General features: G+C 38.3%; 1 protein-coding gene across 5 annotated transcripts in view; it reads left to right on the top strand.

The window, feature by feature from the left end:
* Nucleotides 1–14,283, top strand: part of cntn5 (contactin 5) — a 175,636-nt gene that overhangs the window by 30,986 nt on the left and 130,367 nt on the right. For all 5 annotated transcript variants that reach the window (XM_034239790.1, XM_034239791.1, XM_034239793.1 and 2 more), the window contains exon 2: nt 13,323–13,434. In XM_034239790.1, the coding sequence (XP_034095681.1) occupies nt 13,380–13,434 (55 nt within the window). In that variant the 5' untranslated portion in view covers nt 13,323–13,379. The remainder of the gene's footprint in view (nt 1–13,322; nt 13,435–14,283) is intronic.

Here is a 14,283-nt window from a genome sequence, read left to right on the forward strand (position 1 = left end):
ATTCAATGTCAGACTTGTACCGAGGCTTTTACAATGTAATAACAATACACCCCCACCAAACCACACCAAACAATCCCAATATTTTATAAATTGTATCGCAGAGAAACTATATTTTGACTGTGGTAATAACTTGTAATCATCACCATTTTCAACATTTAATACAAAATGTCTAGCCTTCATCAGACTGACATAACCTTGTGTGCTTTACCCTTGCTGCGTCTGTTAATGGAGACAGGAAGAGTAAAACAAATGGACTCCGGATCCTGTTTGTACACGATGACCTGTACATTTGTCTTAACATTGACAGATGAAAATATGTGTGGAAGGGGACAGAGACCCTGTATTGTCGAGGCTAAAGTGTCACTATAAAATCAAGTTTTTGGAAGTAGGTCAAGTGAGGCTTGAGGGCGGCTCTTTAAATGAACCCTGCTGTAGTGGCATGTGCTGCTTCTGTGTCCACCTATAATACAGACTGTTGTATCGTATTGTACGTTATTGTGTAAACAATACTAATACATTTTCAATGATGTACCACATCACAATGTAATAGATACACCAAAAGTAAATCTGATATTCCCATTAGTAGCAACAAATGCAATTAGTGATTGAAAAAAAGAATGAAAGAAAATATCTGTTATATTGAAGAAGTCCTCAAGTGTTCATGTCACAATATCCACAAATCAATGATATAGGATGAAAGTAGAGAGTAGTAAAGTGTCATTTAATCTCTTCTCTCTTAAAGAGATGTTTTTTTTTCTTTGAATGGTTATAGAGGGAAAAGCAGATTGTTGCTTATATGTACTTGTGAGCCTGCTATTTGTAGCTTTACAGAAGGCTAAGAGCTACGCTATTACTATCATTATCACCACTGTAATCACAACTACCACTTATTATTGTAATTAGTGCAATAACATTGGGTGAAAGTGCTTCCAATCAAACAATCGGAAGAACCAACAGCCAACATCATGCTTCTTTTTTTTATCATTGAATTCACTTTATGTATTTTACATAGACAACATGTAAAGTGCCATTTGTGAAAAACAAGTGCTGATAAGATTAGACAAAAAGCTAAACATACAAAACAATTAACTAAAAGCTCATCAAGGAGAATTGCTAAAATTACAAGGGCAATTTATTTCGACCGTTTTTGTCAACTTGATTAGTTTTTTGCTGAAGTTTTAATACTGTGTGCAGGTGCACGTGTGCGCGCATGTTTTCAGTAACAAGTGGCAGTGCTGTACACTACAGCAATATGTCATCATTAGTTAGACTTACTTTGCCCGCACAAGATGTATGCTAATTGGAATTGGTGACAGGGTAGGACGAGGCGGTGTGAAAACGACAGTATAATTATGATCAGGATCTTGGTCTATCTGGGTATTAGATTTGTCAACCAGCCCACACCTGCCTCTAAGACTCAACCTCTGTTGTTCCTATACCTCTGGGGAAAAGGAAAAAGGTTAGATCCATGACATGTGTGTGCCTAACTATGAATCGAGAAACCAGTTGTTGAATAATCCATAATTCCCTCAGAATAACACCAAATGTCACTGATGGAAATCATGACACACATACTCAGGGCCGCCACTGGCCAACTTGGGTCCCCAAGCGACATTGTGAGATGAGGCCCCCCCCCGCCCAACCGACAGGAGTGAAAGAAAAAAATGTTTTGGAAACAAAGTAGGCTACTTTGCAAATATAATTCCTGTTTATAATTATTATCAACACAGTTACTTTTGTATACAGTGAGGTAAATGGTAAACGTTCAGTATGCATTTACAGGTGAATACGTCTGCATTTCCTGCCAAATATTAGCCTCAAAAAGATTAAAATATAATGAATGCAAATAAACTACTTATACTAATAATAATAATCATAATCAATTCTATAATATAAATACTATATTATTTTATTATAATATAGTTGTAATATAGTCAAGACAAAACATGCTTATGACATGCTCAAAAACTGATATTTCTTAAATCTGTATTCTAGTTCCCTCTGTCAGCAATGTATCAACAACTACACACACATTTCTATCAGTATTTCTCTGTGTTGTGGTTGACATGATGATGACTGTTAGCAGTTAAGGGGAGAGGCTGAGCATCACCATGAAATGTGCAAATTGACATAAAAATGAATAAAAGGGGGAAAAATGCTCCATGTTTTTTAGGCTGTAAACTTTAACTGTTATGTAAGCCAACTAGACAGACAGTTTATCACTCGTCCTCCTGTACATCAGCAGATAAAAGGCATCACATACTTGAATGAATGGTAAATAAAGAATGCTGGAAATAACTGCATCTCCATTAGCCTATATGCTCTGCAGAGACTGCCTTCCTCATGTCGTGAATTGCAGCTGATGTTTTAATATGGCAATTGGCAATTTGATTTATACAACATTCGCAAATTGTACATTTGACTCATACAATAACCCACCTTCGAGTGATGCTCTAGTTTCTTCATGTTTTGTTTTTTTCCCCTCTTGCTTGCGCTGGACTGAAACTGTCTTTTCGCCGACATCTCTTCACCTGCACTAGTGGCCGTATCAAAGCCATGATTGGTCAGATGTCGATTCATTGCAACGGTGTCGGGTTACATACGTACTCCCCTTGTCACCTCTCACTCTCACTCTCGTGGGGGGTGCGCGGAGAACTGAGCGGAGAACTGCGCAAAGCAGCTGAGGCAAGGCGGGCCCCATGCAGCCTGCGTGATTGGCCTGTAGGGAGGGGCGGCCCTGTACATACTACACCAGGTTTTGTCAAAATGGGCTCACACTGCAGTGATTTCATTCATACATTTTTACAAGGCTGTCAAACGCACATGTCTACAGTGTGTGGCTGTCATGCATGTCTTGAAATGACACAATAATACTGCTGTGAGTGGCTGATGACTGAGGTACAGCTTTTCATATCAGCCGATGTTTACCTGATGTACCATGTCTGCATGTGTACAATGTGTAACAAGCCCAGTGGAAACACGGACATGAGATTAAGTGGAGGCATCCCACTCGGAGCTGTCAGTGCACCTTGCTGCTCTCTGCACACTGCCTCATTAATAACCATCTGACTGGGTTATGATCGCCTGGACTGAAGGGTGGCACAATCCAGCTCCACTGCCACCGCATGTATAGCATATATATATACATCCACACACACACACACACACCTGGGAAAACAGTAGTTCACTACATGAAAGACCAAAAGAAGAGCCCTGTTTCAGAGAAAACACCAACATGAAAGTCATCTCTAGGATGCTTGATTCCACCCATTTGAGTCTGCTAAACAGTCTGTGCATTTGTAAAACAGTAAGAGTGGCAACATGATATATATTGAAAAAGAAAATTCTAATTAGATTAATTTGTCCAATAGTTGGTAGAATTGGAAGATGGAAGGGGTTTTTGAAAGAAAGTGTCAACAATGTTATTCTTAAAGGTTTGGATTATTGGTTAAGATATTACCTTGTTTAACTCAAAGAACTACCGGAAAACCAGGCAAAATCCACAGAGTTTTTTCTCTTATAAACACATGTATGCAGTTAAAACGAACAGAGACTTGAAATAACAATGGGCAGGAGCAATGTAGAAGAAAACACTAAACATGTTCTACAAAGAAGCCTAGTTAGTATGTATGTTCTCTATTTCATTTTACAGTTTATCAGTTGTTTTGTACTGTTATTGTCATGCATTGGATACTATATGAAATATCCCCAAAATGTGCTTTTTAGTCAAAGGTTGTCCGTTTCCTCAACAATAGAACAGTGCTGCTCAAAGGACGTTGCTCTCCATACAGTAGGATGTCTCTTTTAAACTGCTCCGACGTATACAGTATACGTTTGACTGGAAAGTGAAAGCTGAGAGCACAGAGGACACGTCTGGCGGAGTTCTGCGAGGCACTGAGCAGTGAAGGAGGGTGAACTTTACATTGTCTGAGTGCACACCAACTTTATCTGATGCACACCAGGGACCCTTGTTCTCTTGAAATACTTGACAGTAGACAAAAGAGATTCACTAACTGAACCTCGGTTACTGTAAATCCTAGCTCACTAAATAAGTATTATTTTTAAGGTAATACATCTTCTGTAAACATAATCATGTCTTATACTTTGTGTTACAATACACTGCATTGTGTAGATTTGCAAATATAAATATTATCTAATCAACTTTTTTGAAGGGAACTGCAGGGAAATCACGCAGGATTGCTTTTCATTGACTTTTTCTTCTGCTTTAATTGTACTTGGTCACATGTTCTTGCACGAAGGCTATAACCTCATTTTAATATGGATTTAAGCACAAAATGTTGGCACTCTGACATCTTAACAAACAAATCTATCTCAGGGTCCGGGTTAATGCAACCCTGTTCAGTAAATCCCCTCAGGGCTGTTTAATACCACTTTTATATAAATGAGCGTCAGAGCAATCCTCCATCAACATGTGGACATGCATGCTAAAGACTCTGAGTATTCTGCAGGATGTGGATTAACTTTATGGCAAATCCTTGCTCAATTTGTTAACTGGGGTCAGCAGTCTTTCCTCCAAATAAATGTGGCGAACACCAAAGAGACGTTTATTGATTTTGGGAGAAGGACCCCTCCCCCTGCCCTGCACCCTGTGTGAGCCAGTGGACTCAGTGCAGCAATACAAGTGGGCACAGTCAAAGAAGAGAAGCTCTCATGTAATACTTATACAGATGACCTTTGTCACCTTTATGAAGTTAGGGTCACCCCAAAGGTAATTGCTTCTCTTCCAGGCCCTCTCCATGCTTTAGATGTTGAGTTTGGATGTTCCAATGAAGGCGAAAGGTCAGTTAGCTCTAATAGAAACGGATCGTCTTTTCTTCATCTTTTTATGATTCATGGTGTGCAGTAGATATGTATTGTATGATGTATTGTATGTATTTGTCTCTACCGTCCGTAAAGTAAGGGTATCTTGAATATCTGTCATACTGATACCATTCCTGCAATACCAGTAGTACTCATCTGAAGTGTATTATTTCATTAATTGCTTTTTTTCTAAACCAATAAACAATATATGCCGTTTACACTATCATACTGTCCGACTAATGGATAATGGATGTTCATGACGTGCATTGTTGATATATGCTGATGTATAGGCATTGACAACATTGTAAACAAATTCTCTCCACTGGAATAATTATATTCCAAAAGGTCCACAAATGTTGAACCAATATGAGGTCATTTAATTTTAAATGTTTTACTTTGAAATAATTTATCATTTCTAAATAATAATAAAATACTTTCAGTCAAAACTGCACCTGCCACATATATGTTGTTCCAATATAAGTACTTGGAATGTTTCCTTCTTAAATTGGTTCCTGCTATATTTTTGAATCACAGTCTGAAATGAAAAATACTTTTTTTAAGATTTTGAGTTTTTTATTACATTGCATTAGGTGACGCTTTTATCCAAAGCGACTTACAATAAGTACATTCGACCAGGAAGACACAACCTTGAAGAAAACAGAATCATATAAGTACATCAGGTTTCATAGAGCCAAACATTTCAAGTGCTACTCAACTGGCTTTAGATAAGCCAGTCCTTTATTAGTATAAGTGCTCTGTTAGCAGTTTTTGTATTATTTATTTTTAAATTGAACCAAGCCGAACCTGCATCATTTGCAGTTTTAAGAACGTGTTGTTGAAAGAACATTGTCTTGTGTTCTGCAAAAAGACACTGCTGGCCAGAGATGATAACACAGAGGAGGTGTTTGAAAAGATGTTTCTATTGAGCGCAGTTTCTATTGAGCGCAGTTTCCAACTGAGCGCTGATTTAGAAGTTGTTCAGTCCAACACGTTCCCTGCGGTTAGTTTAAAAACTGCTGACCTTTGCAGCCAAATATAGACTGAAGTGCTAACAAGAAAAGACAGAGAAAGCTTTCTTTTCTGGAAGGTGACTTGAGTATTTTATTGTATGTAGGGGTTCTGCTCATGTACTATCAAACAGTTATGGTATATTTTATTTCTATGCTTCTGTGTAAGTAAAAGGTCAGCTTGAGGTTTAAGGAGGTAAGAACTTTCTCTGAAAAGGAGCCAGCGTGTGCACACTTATATCTAGACAGTAGACCTTCATCTTAATTATTTGTATTGGTGAGAAAGAAAGGGACTGACACAAAGTCTGTTAACATGTTTTCAACTGCAGAGAAAAGACTTACAGAGAACAGTAGATAACATATGGCACCCCAAACAGCTCATCACAAGGAGGGACATAATGCTGTGTGTTGATCTCTCTTCCTTTTTCTCTCTTTGTTTCTTTCTGTTTCTCGTAAACAAATAGCCTAATTGCTAAGTGACTGATTGTGTAATCCACAAGTGTTACTGCTGGTGCATTCTGGGAGGATAAGGAGCAAATGAGGTGAGGCAAAGACAAGGAGGCATGAAGGATTAATGAGAGACGACTCCTGCTGGATGTGGACATGCTTCCCTCAACCCACAGAGCTGTCTGGGCCACTGTATTAATAGTCATTTTTATTGACTGGGATAAACCCCTTGAGATGCACCATCTCGTTTTCAAGGGGGTCCCGAAAACCGACGACAAGTTAAATGAAGATGAGAGAGCACACATTCAACCATGTTGACTATAAATATCAGATACATGGAGAAATACAGCCCTTTGTGCAGAGATGAATGAGGATAACCAGGTCAGCTGCTTCACTCCCTTTATACACACCAACAAAGTAACCATTAGCATTGTTTGCAGACATAATTGCATCCATCGCATGTTTTGCCTGAATATCAGTGTTTTTTGCTGTGTTCATGTTTTGATGGTGAATTTATATGCGTAATATTGAGGATTATAGCACTAAAATATCATCAAACTTCAGCTTTAGGACTTGGCATTTTATTTGGATTGCATGACAGTGTGGCTCCCTTCGCGTCGAAAGGAGCCAGTTGAGGTGGTTCGGGCACCTAGTTAGGATGCCACCTGGGCGCCTCCCTAGGGAGATGTTCCAGGCACGTCCAGCTGGGAAGAGACCGAGGGGTAGACCTAGGACCAGGTGGAGGGATTATATCTCTTCGCTGGCCTGGGAGCGCCTTGGGATCCCCCAGTCAGAGCTGGTTGATGTCGCCAGGGAAAGGAACGTTTGGGGCTCTCTGCTGGAACTGCTACCCCCGCGACCCGACCACGGATAAGCGGGAGAAGATGGATGGATGGATTGACAGTGTAGCATTAATGTGTGATTTAAGAAAAAAGTTCAGTACACAGGAGGGACACTTACAGATCTTCTACATCAAGCTATTTGCTTATAAAGATGAAAATAAATAATATATGGCATGTAAGCAGAGTAATGCATATTATATTTTTAAAAAGTGATATCAACTGATTTATCTAAACACACCAAAATAATGATTCAACTTGCCCAAATCAAAGCTTAATAAATAGCACTTCTCAATAAAAAATGACTTCAAGTTCATGTCATAAAATAAATGCTGCCTGACACGCAGAAAAAGCAGTAGACTTAGGCTAGACTATTTTTTTATTACTTGCCAACTTTTCAAGACTGATTTTTGTGTGACTTTCAAAAAAACTAGAACTATAACTTTGATTTGGTGTTTGTATGATTAGTGTCCACCAGTAGCAATATCTAGATGTTTTTTTTAAAGACATGTAATATATATACTGTATATATATTTAATTGGTATGGTTGTGAAATCCAAACAGCAGAATCCTAAAGTGAGTGTACAGGGATGGGATGATTGTGTATGGGCATGTGCTAGTGGACAGTTTATAGGTCAGGTAAAGTGACTGTCAACATATATTAAGCTAACCCTGTCGCTGCACAAGCAGCTGGTGTTGTCATGGTGTCTGCATGGATTATTATTCTAACTCAGGGGGCACAGTTTATTAATGCATATAAATATAGCAAAACTAATAATGTAAAATGAACCCAACCACAGGTTAAAAAAAAGGACAAACTTTAAGAAATGAAATGATGGATGACTTTATGTATGAGAGTGGGAACATGCTCAGTTTCTCTTGATACAGATAATAACTCACTCAGGTAGTCTGTATATATATATATAGAAGCTATTCATATGGTTTGTATAAGGATAAGGAGGGTGTCGTTTTTTCTCATACTGATATTCTGAACAATCTGTGCTGTTGTATTTGCTGTAAAGTGTCTCTACTGTAGGCTAATTTTATTATATGTACAGCACTTTGGCTCGACCATAAATCGTTTATAAATGTGCTATATAAATAAAATTGATTTGATTTGTATAGATTATTTTTTATCAATTTAAGGAATATATTTTATTTCGGGAAAGCACCACACCATGTTCAATTTAAATATATATATATTTTGAATAATGCCTTTGACCCATTTACACTATGTTCTAAGAATAACAGAAAACACACTGCCTCTGGTGACTTCACAGGCTTCTCTTTTTGATTTGTAAATTATTTCAGAGGTAATCAAAATCGCTGTTCAATAGAGTGCCACAGTAACGCGTCCTAAAAGCCGGAAGTAAACTCCTTCCGGTTCCTTCGACAAAAACGCAATGCAATTTCTCCATAGGATTTTGGAAAATAGCTCGAGATAAGGTCTGTGGTTGACACACATTTAAGAGACGGATCACGTTTTGTTCAGCCGGATAATCTCCACATGTCTACCCTACTTTTATAATTTTGGAATCATAAATCTAGTCACCAGAAGCTAAATGCTAACGTTATGCTATAAACGAACTACAGCAGGGTTGCTGCTTCAACGTCACACCAACTTAAGATCCATATTCAAAACTACAGATTCAAAATGGTACAAGTTGAAGCGTTTGTTTGAACAGTTTGCAGGAGGCAGGTACTTGCTTTCAAGCAGAACAGGGCAAAGAAACTTAGCGGGAGTGTTCACGTGTTCGGTGTAATGACGTAAAACGGCCTGGACAACTTCTGTAGTCCTATTCAGCCACTTGTTAACAACCATCGTTTTTCAGACACGTAAACTCTTCAAAATCACCAGTGGGGTCACTGCTGATGTATTTAATGTCGTAGAACAAAACGTGATCCATCTCTTCAATGTGTGTCAAACACAGACCTTATTTGGAGCTATTTTCCAAAACCCTATGGAGAAATTGCATTGCTTTTTGGCGAAGGAACCGGAAGTGGTAAAATGCTAACTTACTTACTCTATTACTCTATGTAAATGCTGCATATGAGTCCTTCCTAAAAATCTACATATCACTGTATGACAAACATTGTCCCACTGTACTTATAAAGGTACTTATCATCAAAAGCCTTGGATAACCAAGGGTTTACAAAATGCTTGCAAGAAGAAAAATAACCTTTATAAAGACTTCATAACATTTAGGACAAAGGCAATTGAAAAGCAATACAAGGCATATAAAAATAAGTTGACAGTTATAATGAGACAAGCAAAAAGAGAATATTATAATAATATGTTAAAAGAAAAGAAAAATGATATCAAGGGCACATGGAAAATCTTAAATAATGTTATTGGAAATAAATCTGTATCCACTGGCCTGCCCAGTCACTTCATTGATGACAAACATAAGGTTGTAAAAAACATGAATGAAGTGGTACATGAATTCAACTCTTTTTTTTGTAAATGTCGGACCTAATCTTGCAAAGACTATTCCAAAACAACACGATGGGCAAAAAGAGGATGGCGGAATTGGGGGAAGTAAAGTGTTGCAGTCAATGTTTCTGGGAGAGATAAACTAAATTGAAATTAGATCCATTGTAGACAAATGCAAAAATAAGACTTCGACAGATAGTGATGGGATCGACATGACAATAGTGAAAACGACTATTGACTGCATAATTAAACCGCTAAGCTACATTTTTAATCTTTCATTTCAGACAGGTATTTTCCCAGATAGCATGAAAATAGCTAAAGTTATCCCACTTTTTAAAACAGGGGACAAAAGCCAATTTACCAACTACAGACCAGTGTTCTTGCTTTCACAATTTTCAAAGGTCCTTGAGAAATTGTTTGTCCAAAAATTTGATAATTTTATTGAAAAAAATGAGTTATTGAGTGAGAGTCAGTATGGATTTAGGAAAAATCGATCTACAGCTTTAGCTTTAATGAAAATAACAGAAGAAATTACAACAGCTATAGAAGAAAGAAATACACAATAGGTGTATTTATTGACTTAAAAAAGGCATTTGACACCATAGACCAGGGGTGCCCACACTTTTTGGGCTGGTGAGCTACTTTTGAAATGACCAGCTCACCGAGGTCTACCAACCAAAAATAAAATCCCAAATGGCAAGGGTTGCTGAATAACACGTTTTATTTATACATGGGATAATAGGGCTGCAACAAACGACTAATTTGATAATCGATTAATCTATCGATTAATGAAACGACTAATCGACTATTCAGACTATTACTGTATGCCTTGCACAATTTCTCAAACCCTCTTGTTTAGCCATCAACTTTTAGATTTAGCTTGAGGTTGTTTTAGGCATGTGGAAACTAACAATGAAGACAATAAAGATGAATACTTGATTCAAAAATACATATATTATTAAATTAACAAATTGTGAACAAAACTAACATTGCTTTTTATTTAAATTAAATAAATAATATTTCACATCAAAAGAAACAACAATGTTTTAACAAATCGTATTAAATAATCTGATGACAGAACTGTGAACAGAATAGCTGAAACTTTAACAAAATAAAGAGTACATCTGTTACCTCTATCATTAACCCATGTTTGAATCATTGAGTTAACTGCGTGTGTTGCTGCTAGCATACATAACACCTGACGTGGAAACGTTACTCGTGGATGGGGCTGCAGAGCTGCTAGAAAGACAGTCGAACCCGGTGCATTCCTCCGTCTGAATGTGGAGCACTTTTGCTAAATGTTTAGACACATTGCTCGTGTTACCGCCCTCACATGCTGAACTCTCTTGGCAAGGAGCATTGTCCACCTCAAGACGGGTAACATTTAACCACACCTTGGAGCGCTTCTCTCCGCCATCTCCTCCGTGTGTTGCTGTTGTAGCAGCCGCGTGTGTGTAAACTGCCCCGCCCCCTCGCGCACAGACCGGGGAGAGAGATCTCGTCTCGATTGGAAAGATCGAAAATACACCGACATTTGTTTGTCTTTTTGCATGTTAGAAACGAGTTGGCGACACTAAGACTGCGAGATAATGTTTTTGTAGCAATAATACATGACCTTTCTCTTTCTCAACTCGCTACTCGGAGGGAAGTCGCTGTCATATGCCTTGTGAACACTCCGATAATGCCTCTCCACGTTACCTTTCTTTGGCAGAGCGACGCTTGCTTTACAAATAAGGCAAATAACCTTTGAATGTGACATCACAAAACAATATTCTTCCTCCCATTCTGGGTGGAAGTGGTATGTCTTTAGCTTCTTGCTCGGTCCCGCACTCATTTAGTTGTTTGTCTCTTGTTTGTCTCTTTAATTAATTTGAGTTTTCCCGGCACTTGACTGATTTTGTATCGCTTTGCATTCTGGGTTAACAGACTGGAAAGCGATAGGTCGCTTTTTCTGTCAATCAAGTAAACTCCTGAATTAAGTGGCAGTGAGGCCAAGGGAGGAGGGATCAAAACCTGTTTTGTCTATTTTAACGGAACAGGATTTTTTTTTTTATGAATGACTCGCGATCTACCAGCATTGCCCCCGCGGTCGACCGGTCGCCCGCGGTCGACGTACTGGGCACCTCTGCCATAGACCATTACCTATTAATTTCGAAATTACATAGATATGATCTGAGAGGAGTAGTTCTAGATTGGTTAAAAAGTTATTTAGATAACAGACAACAATATGTAGAATTTGCTGGTAGTACATCGGAGTGTATGAACATAGAATGTGGTGTCCCACAGGGCTCGGTTTTAGGGCCTAAACTTTTTATTTATTTATGTCATTTATTATCAATGACATATGTGAAACGTCAACATTATTGCAATTTGTGTTGTTTGCAGACGACACAAATTTATTTTGTTCAGGAGATGATTTAAACATTTTAGCAAAGTCTATTGGACATGAAATAGTCAAACTTAAAAGATGGTTTGATGAAAATAAGTTAACCCTACATTTGAATAAAACGAAGTTTATGGTTTTTGCTAATAGAAAAAAAGATGAAAACATTTCACTGTCCATTGATGGAGTTTTTATTGAAAGGGTTTCTGAATTTCGATTCTTAGGTGTGACGCTGGATGAAAACCTGACATGGAAATCACACATGTTAAAACCAAAGTGTCTAGGAATATTTCTGTTCTAAACAAGGCAAAGTATTTGCTAGATTACAAGGGATTGAGAATGTTGTACTGTTCACTCATTTTGCCATTTTTCATTTATTGTATAGAAGTGTGGGGCAACACGTATATGACCAACATAAAGCCATTGTCAATATTACAGAAAAGGGCAGTAAGAATAATTCATAAAGCTGACTCAAGAGAACACACCAACAGACTGTTTTTTAAGTCAGGACTCTTGAAACTCAAAGACATAGCTGAGCTGCAGACATTATCAGTAATGCACAGGGCAACAAGCAGAATGTTACCAGCATATTTACAACAGTTGTTTGTTTTTGGATCAGACAAGGAAGACCACAGAAGGAAATTACATTTTAAGCATCCATATGCAAGGACTACTCTTAAACAAATGTGTATTTCGGTGGTTGGTGTACAATTGTGGAATTCTCAACACAAGGATCTAAAGAATTGTATATGTATTTTTCAGTTAAAGAAGTTGTATAAATTAAGAAAGATGGGAATATATGAAGCAGGATGTGAATAAGTCTATGTACTCTGGTCCTTCATGTTTTTGATGTCTTTGATGTGATGTCTCAGATGAGGGTGTTGCACTTTTCTTTTCCTTATACTGTACATGTGATGTTTTGGTGTTGTTTTGTTTCTTTCCGTTAACCGTCAAGTGGGAAATAAGTATTTTTTGTGTGTGTTTCTCTTAGTATCCTAAGATACTGTTATGTTTGGCTGTGAAAAAAAGAAAAAAAAAATATAAATATTATTATGAAGGGCAGACCATCTATTTGTATTTATTTGTTTTTTTAGAAAGGGGCAGGTCACATAAGATTCTATTCTTCTCCCTGCTCCTTTTCGCTCAATGGTAGAGTCATGTTTTGTGGCATTTATTGTACATTTGGTTTTGCGTACCATGAGCGGGACAAATACAAATGAAATGAAATGAAAAATGCAGGATCACCTTTATGACCCACATGTATTGATCCAAACTAAAACATGTAATTCAATGAAGTGAGGGAGTGGGGTTCTGCAGTGTGCTTCTGGGCGTATGTGCTAACAAGAGGTATCTCCTCCTTATTGATGTTTTGTGTTTTTCCCTGTTTGTAGGCACAGCTTTAATGAAGAAGCAGACCTGCTAACATTCTTGCAGTAGGGACCACCAGTATGGGGTCACCATGGAAACCAATTCTCCTCCTGTCAATCATCAGTGGCCTTTCAGGTAAGAAATTCAAAAGGCAGTGTTGAGAGATGTTGAGATATAATGGTTGTACGGAATATTCCTTCTAAAAGCACGGATATTAGAAGAAATTGACCGAGCACAGTGAAATCTACTGTAATAACATGACAGCAGTGCATGTGACACAGATGGGAGATCATTATTTATGCATGTGAGAAGTGTCTTGTGTCTTTTCACTCTTGAAGAGGAGGAATTCACATCTGTGAAATGAGGACTATTGCATGATTAGAAGTGAAGATGCCATGGCTCGTTGACCATTACCTTTCTTTTAGGCGTCTGAGTCTCAGGTATTTGACAGGGTTTACATACCTTTACAGAAAATATCTATGGTGGCTGTAAACATCTCTTAGAAAAAGCATCAGCCAGTGACAAGGCCACAGACCTCCCTACTTGCATAACATCATTTGAATAGCAGGGTTGATAAGCCTGACACATACTTCTTGATAAGTAGGAACATATTCTCCATTAGTGCCCGGTATATATCAAAACCTCAACACGACAGGGCTCTGCTTCATCCACTGAGTTCTCTGTTTAAATATATGTTCTGGTGCGATTAGCAGTGAATGTGTTACGGTTAGTGTTGCATGGTGTACCGATACTTGAAAGGTACCGCGATACCCTGCCGTTAAAAACGGTACGATTCCTCCGTTTCATTAGTATCGGTACTTTAAGAATGACGGGGAAAAGTACTCCGGTGAGAAAGCGCCGTTTTAATAAGAGCCGTGTGTGTTCAGCGCTCTGCTTCCACTCCCTGCACTGCAGCCGTGCCTGCAGTCCCGCCCCTCTCAAACACGTTTTAAGTCCCCCCCCCTCTCTCGTGCACGCGGCCAC

The sequence above is a fragment of the Gymnodraco acuticeps genome, unplaced genomic scaffold (genome assembly GCF_902827175.1).
Source record: "Gymnodraco acuticeps unplaced genomic scaffold, fGymAcu1.1, whole genome shotgun sequence".
NCBI classification, from domain to species: domain Eukaryota; kingdom Metazoa; phylum Chordata; class Actinopteri; order Perciformes; family Bathydraconidae; genus Gymnodraco; species Gymnodraco acuticeps.